Below are 7,193 nucleotides of genomic sequence, written 5' to 3' on the forward strand. Positions count from 1 at the left end.
GCGCGAGGTCCGCTGCGGTGCGGAGTTCTCTGCGAACTTCCGGGTCGTGACCACCCTCGTGCAAGTCCCTCAGTGCCTTGGCCTGGTGCACTTGCAATCACGCCGTAGCGTGTAAGGCGGAGGCAGCTTCTCCACAGGTCGTATAAGCATCGCTGGCCAGTCGAGTACCTACAGACCCGGGAGGGGAGGCACGGTTCTCCCTGCCGTTTGGAGGCGGTATTAGGACACAACTGCATCGCAACCGACCGCTCCACCGGGGGGACCCTTGTAACCCCCTAGCTGCCCCACCATCGAGGGTGGTGAGGGAGGAGGAACCAGCAGATCGGTTTCCGGCAGTAAAAAGGTGCCGTCCACGACTTGTTGAGCTCCTCATGCACCTCCGGGAAGAAAGGCACCGAGGCGGGGCGCTGAGAACCAGTGCGGACCACCCCGAGAACCAATCGTGCAACCTTGAGGGCTCGGGACACGGTGGAAGTCTCCACTCGAGCCCTACCCCTACGGCGGCCCGGGAAAGCATAGCCTTTATTTCTGGATCCGATTCAGGCATTGCTACAGTCCCGGAGGAGAGCAGCGCAGCTGAATCTTCCTCTCCAGAAAGCTCTGGCTCACCCTCCGATGCAGCAATCGACATCTGGTCGTTGGGAGGAGCACCAAAGGATACGGCTGGTACGCTCCTTGTAGAGGGCCCAGCACGTTCCATTGGCAGCTCAACTGGCTGCGGAGTGCCTCAGACCGCCCGCGCTACTGCCTGAAGTAGCCCCCCCTGGCTGCCGCCATGAGGAGAACTAGATCGAGGCAGAGGCAACGGAGCTCTGCCCCTTTGAGGTAACTGAGCTTGGCCCGCAACTCCGAGATGATCATCTTCCCGCAATGAGAACATGACTCGTCCACAAACGCCACCTCAGTGTGCTAGATGCCCAGGCACGTGAGGCAGCGATCGTGACCATCACCCGGCGCCAGGTAACGACCGCACCCAGAAACACACGGGTGGTAAGACATCTTTAAAAAGACGCGTCTTCAAAAAGACGTTCCACCCGTGAAGCTCTTTTAGTATGGAAATTGCTCTTTTAGTGTGCTGAAGCGCACAGGGGAGATGGCCGTCTGCAACACACACAGGGGTAGTGCAGCCTGTTGTGTGCAACCCACTCGACACGGGAAAACCACCGCCGCTGAAGCGCCGTACCACCAGCACGAGAGCCCACTTCTAAGAGCGTGCTTGACTGTAGTTTTTACTTCTCTACGTAGAAGGTCAGGAGCAGAACGATAGAACCGCTCGGCTCTGAAGTGAAAAGCTGAATATGCGCTGCATCTGCTGCCTACTTATACTCACGCTGTGATCAGCGGCAGCTGGATGCAATAATCGCATGCCAATGTGCATTGGCTCGTTTAGTTTACACTCGAAGTAGATTGGTCTCTCTAAGCGAGATCCCAATTCGTCGGTCATCCGACGTGACGTCGAGAGTGACCGACTGAAAGGGAACTAAATGTAGTGTTGACATTTATGAATAGAGCACAATTTGCCCCAAAATCTCTCTAATTTATGTATTCTCATGAGGTCAGCCACAAAAAAGATTGTGGTCTAATGTCTCTTTTTTTTTCTAATTTCCATATTTAAGAAATTTCCCATCATAAGTCAGTTGGTTGTCAGCCATCTCTTGGATGTCCCTTCAGCTTCGCTGTAACTCTCCAGCAGAGCCAGACGCCCCATAAGTGGAGCTTTTGCTTTTTTATTGATCTCTTTTTTTCTCATAGCTGGAAGGGCACAATATTTTCTCCAACCTGACTTCCAGTGAGTATGAGCAGGTGCTGGAGATCATCAGGAAGGCCATCATCGCTACAGACCTCGCTTTGTACTTCGGCAACCGCAAGCAGCTGGCTGAACTGCTGGCCACAGGGGTGCTGGACCTGAACAACCGTGCTCACAGGTCAGAGGTCATAGTTCATCTCCATTATCACAGAACTCTTGTAAATCTTACCTCAACTTCAGAGATATTTTCAGGGAGCCATCTGAAACAGTGTCATAGGCTGTGCTTGAAGTAGTAATACAGTGGTTCCCAACCCTGGTCCTTGAGGCACCCCAACACTGCACATTTTGCATGTCTCCTTAATCAAACACACCTGATTCAGGTCATCAGCTCATTAGTAGAGAGACTCCAAGACCTGAAATTGGTGTGTCAGAGAAAGGAGACATGCAAAATGTTCAGTGTTGGGGTGCCTCCAGGACCAAGGTTGGGAACCACTGTAGTTACATACTGCTTGAATGAATCTCACAAAAACTGTTACACTTTATTTGAAGGTGAGATTTTCTTTGTGTAATTGCACAAGTACTGAGTAATTAACTGCATGCACTTACTGTATGTTAAAGGTTAGGGATTGGTTTAGGATTAGCTGCTTGTAATTTTGCGTAAATTCTGTTATTACTATAGTAAGTATATGTAACAACATCACTTTAAAATAAAGTCACCAAAGAAAATATATCCAGGTTGCATTTCACCCTAAAGTCAAAAGACAAAAATAACAAGTCTTATTTTGCGCAAAGAAAGCCTTTTTAATTTTTTTTCTTTTTCTATTATGACATTGATTATTATTTTATTTGACAATTAAGCACATTTTCTTCCAAAAATCTCATTGTTATAATGCACCATGCAGACATTACTAAATCAAATCAGTGTAAATTAAAAGCTGTATGAATGAATTTCTCACAAAACTAACATTTTAGGTGTTATAAGGTTTGTTTTTGTTGTTGGTTTTTTGATAAATTTGACCAAACTGTGAATGAAATGGGTGCTTTGTCAATACTATATGATTTTAGACGTTTTTGAAATCTATTACAACTTAATTCAAGCAAAGCAATAGCTTTGTATCTTAATGTAGAGAATTCCTAGTATGTGTAACTCACACCCTGATCTGATCCCGCTGATGAATTGCTATGTGATTATTTGTCCGCCGCAGGGACCGTGTGATCGGTCTGATGATGACGGCCTGTGATCTCTGCTCTGTGACCAAACTGTGGTCCGTCACACAACTCACAGCCAATGACATCTATGCTGAGTTCTGGGCTGAGGTAAGCTTTAATCATTCTTAACCAAGCATAAATCTTGTTGTAACAATATTTTGTAATAAATTAAATCATTGAACAAATCACTGTATTGTTTTGAGCGGTATGTCAAACTGCAGGCCAGACCTCTGAAGGACAGTCAGTGAAATTGTTCATCTTGTTTGTGATGATAGGGGGATGAAATGAAGAAGATTGGAATGCAGCCCATCCCTATGATGGACAGGGATAAAAAGGATGAGGTTCCCCAGGGACAGGTAAATCAGAACTTTCTGTCATTATCAAGCTCCTAGAAGAACATTGCTTTTCCAATCCCATGCCTTCACGTCAGAAGTGTGCCTAAAACGTTGCCTAGGTAGGCAGCTCATTAGGTTAACTTGTAGAGTAAATGCTAAATTTGAGTTGCGAAGCCATTTTTTTATGTCTTTCCATGTTCAGTAGTACCTGAGTCCTGTTTTACCCATGTTCTCAGGTCGGGTTTTACAATGCTGTGGCTATTCCCTGTTACACCTCCCTGTCAGAGCTGTTTCCTCCCTCCGGTCCTCTGCTTACAGCCTGCAGGTCAGTCACACGCTCAACACAATGTTTGACTGCATGAATGCTCCAATGCTGTGATATAATCATCCGTCTTCGTAAGCACTAGCAAATTGAACCAATTGACTAATATTTCAAAATCTGCTTGGCAAAACTAATATTATAAAACAGATTCCTGGATGAGCCCTATATTATAATTGCTATATGCAGACCTGTGACCACACGTCAACTTAATTTTATATTAATGCGCCAAGTGGCTATGTTGCTTTACAGACATAGCTGTATTACTTAATGGAAGTATTGCTTATTGGGATGAATATAATTTTATATCATTAATTGATTTTTCATGAAATTATTTAAAGCTTGTTATTAAATGTAAAAAAGTTGCACGTTGGTAGCATATTCAAGTTGATACTATGCTAGTTGCTAGATAAGGTTCAATAAGTTTAGCACATATTAATAGTCTTTATACACCATTTTCTTTCCTGCTCTGAAACTGGAGTTAATTGCGCTGCTTTGCTCAGGTCACATTAACCGACTTCGATAATGTAGCCATTGTGCTAGTTCTGATGTGAGGATGGGTCCGTGTCTAAACTTCTCCCCCTGTACCCCTAAACTGGTTGAATGCTTGCGAGCCTCTGTGAGCCTGATCTGTGGGGAATGCAAACACAGTTGATGGCGCAATTTGAAAAGCCTTGCCACTGTGTCAGCCTCGACCCTATGCCTGTTACCTGGACTGTGATTGTTTATCTGCCTGCCCCGTCCTCACGCCTGTTCTCTGGTTTGTGAATGTTAATCTGCCTCCTCAGTGTTGCTGCCTCCGTACTGTATTTATCGTTGTGATATTAAAGCTGCAGATGGATCCTCACTCCTCTGACTCGTCGTTACAGACGTATTGACCAAAAAAAAAAAAAAGGAAAGTTAAACAAATCAAAGCTATCTTTTATTTCAGCAACACTGCTTGGCTACTTTTCAGGGTTGTTGTTTTGTTTTGTTTTTTTGTTTTCGTTTTAAATTTTAGTTTTGTGAGGAAAAACATAGTTACACTTTATATTTTATCTGAAAATAATGATTTTAAGCATTTAAGAATAAATGCATTTTTAAGATTTTAAAATAAACAAATTCATTCAAGTTACATTTCAAGTGAGAAGTTACATTATAAATTCAAAAGCAGTGTTTCAACACAACAACTGTTACCATTAATCAAATCACCATTAACCATATACTTTATAACCAAACAGAGCACAACTGAGAAATGCAACAACAATTCTTACTAAAAGTATTTAAGAATTTTTTAATAGCAATATTTATTTAAAATCATACACTATCTTTTAAAAGTTTTTTTCAGAAGTCTCTTGCCTCACCTCACATGCATTTATTTGACCAAGAATACAATAAATAATAATAATAATAAATGCTGTGAAATATTACGATTTAAGAGCTGTTTTCTATTTTAATATGTTTTAGAATGCAGTTTATCCCTGTGATGACAAAGCTGAATTTTCAGCATCTTTACTCCAATCTTCAGTGCCACATGATCATTCTAATATGCTGATTTGCTGCTCAAGAAACATTTCTTATTATAATGTTGTGCTATGTTGAAAAAAAAAACATCTTAAAGAAGGCGAAAATGTGTGAAAGCAAAACTTGCTATTTCTCACTTTAGTCACTTAATTTGTGGACTGTTTTGCCACATTTAAACTATAGACCAACTGTTAAGATTTTGCTGTCTGTGTTTGCAGGGAAAACCTGGCCCAATGGGAACGAATCGTGCAAGGAGAGGACACCTCTGTGTGGGCTTCTACTAACAAGGCCGAACTGAGCGAGACATCAGACAGTGGACCAGTAAAAGTGGACAATTGAATCCGTGGCACCTGTCCCACAGCACCACCTACACCCTGCCAGAGACACTGGACTTCCTGTGGACAGTCCCACATCCTGCAGAGACAGGATGAAGCGCAGAGGCCAGGCGGGGAAGTATACATTCAGAAAAAATAAACAAAACATAATGTTACCTCAGTGGGTGACGGAGGCGTACACTCTAATGACATCAGGGCTCCCTTGTTGATGGCTGGGACTCAAGTCCACTCTGTGTGGGATCACTTCAGCAGAATGGCAGTACTTGTCCTTAGGAGGTTGCTTCTGCATATTTTCGTTTAGGTGATTATTTTTCTTTATCTCAGTTTCTTTCCTGGTCTTACATTTGAAGAGGCCTTAAATACGAACCTGAGTTACGATCTGGTTGGGTGACTTGCAACTAGAAGATTGTTCGTCTAGTTTAATATGGTACTTTTTATCCTGCTGTGGTCACAAATGTTGTACGCAATGAGTGGATTTATTTTTTAAGACAGACAGAAAGAATGTTAAGTCGCAGTTAAGGTGCATATGAGGCACGATAAACCGATCGCTCTGGTGGTCTGATGGATGTTTTATATAATATTTTGAGCAAAAATGTTTTGCAGTACTTGAATGAAGAAATACAGCCTATTCTGAGTGGAGTTGAAAACAAAAGCGCGTCCTTCCAAAGCAACAAGCTTTTGTGATGGCATAAGTTTCACTCTGAACCTTACTGTATTCACACACAAGTCACGGTGTTCCTCGCTGAAATGAAACTGTCACAATTGCAGCCAATGGCAAACAAGAAAGGGGCAGAGTGTAATCGAGTGAGTTTGTAAGTTTTATTATCAGTTAAAATCCTTACAAAACTACAGTGCTTAACAAATTTATTAGACCACCTGTCAAAAACTTTAGTTTAAAACTAAAAATGTTATTGTCATTTATTAGACAAATAACAAACTGAAACAACTAAATATTCTTTATTCACACATAATAACCAAAAAGCTTATATAGCCTGTTTTATTTTTATTTTGTATGGCCTCCTTTGGCCTTGATAACAGCTTGCATTCTTGCTGGCATTGTTTTTATGCACTTTTCCACGGTCTCTGTTGTTGTTGACTTCCAAATAGTTTCTAGTTGTTCCCAAAGACTTGCTTTTGATTAACCTTTTGTGCAATCTATCTTTGAATCCATTAAATCCCAACAATAATTATATTTTAGCATTAGAAAATGTGACTAAAGAGCTTACACATACTGGTGGATTAACCTTTACAGAAACATACAAAATATTATTGTGGTAATCAACACCAATACTTTAGTTTAGGGCAGCTGTGGCAAAAACCTTACATTGGGTGGTGGTCTAATCAATTTGTTAAGCACTGCATATGTTGAGCTGAGGACAACAATGACTGTAAAAAGACGATCCACACTTCTTTGTTGGCCATAGAAGTCTGAAGTGATTAACAGATTGGATTATTATCATTACTTGCGCTAATGCACTCTGTGTCATTGCCCAGGGGCACCAAATAGTCTTAATCTGCCACTGCTCATTCAATACAAGTTTTTGACGTCAGACTGCCGCACACTAATAGGATGTTCAAAAACAGAAGTCTTAAAGGGGTCATATGATGTTGCTAAAAAGAACATTATTTGGTGTATTTGGTGTAATGAAATGTGTTTATGCGGTTTAAGGTTCAAAAAACACATTATTTTCCACATACTGTACATTATTGTTTCTCCTCTATGCCCCGCCTTTCTGAAACGCGTC

General features: G+C 41.8%; 1 protein-coding gene across 1 annotated transcript in view; it reads left to right on the forward strand.

The window, feature by feature from the left end:
* LOC107717825 (cAMP and cAMP-inhibited cGMP 3',5'-cyclic phosphodiesterase 10A-like) overlaps positions 1-6,318 on the forward strand; it is a 100,104-nt gene extending 93,786 nt beyond the window's left edge. Inside the window, exons 18-22 of the mRNA XM_016524696.1 lie at positions 1,753-1,925; positions 2,953-3,064; positions 3,232-3,312; positions 3,528-3,616; positions 5,332-6,318. Coding sequence (XP_016380182.1) covers positions 1,753-1,925; positions 2,953-3,064; positions 3,232-3,312; positions 3,528-3,616; positions 5,332-5,452 — 576 coding nt within the window. The 3' untranslated portion in view covers positions 5,453-6,318. The remainder of the gene's footprint in view (positions 1-1,752; positions 1,926-2,952; positions 3,065-3,231; positions 3,313-3,527; positions 3,617-5,331) is intronic.
* The last annotated feature ends 875 nt before the right edge of the window (positions 6,319-7,193 follow it).

Source organism: Sinocyclocheilus rhinocerous, unplaced genomic scaffold (genome assembly GCF_001515625.1).
Source record: "Sinocyclocheilus rhinocerous isolate Xijiao unplaced genomic scaffold, SAMN03320098_v1.1 scaffold780, whole genome shotgun sequence".
In the NCBI taxonomy this organism is placed as follows: domain Eukaryota; kingdom Metazoa; phylum Chordata; class Actinopteri; order Cypriniformes; family Cyprinidae; genus Sinocyclocheilus; species Sinocyclocheilus rhinocerous.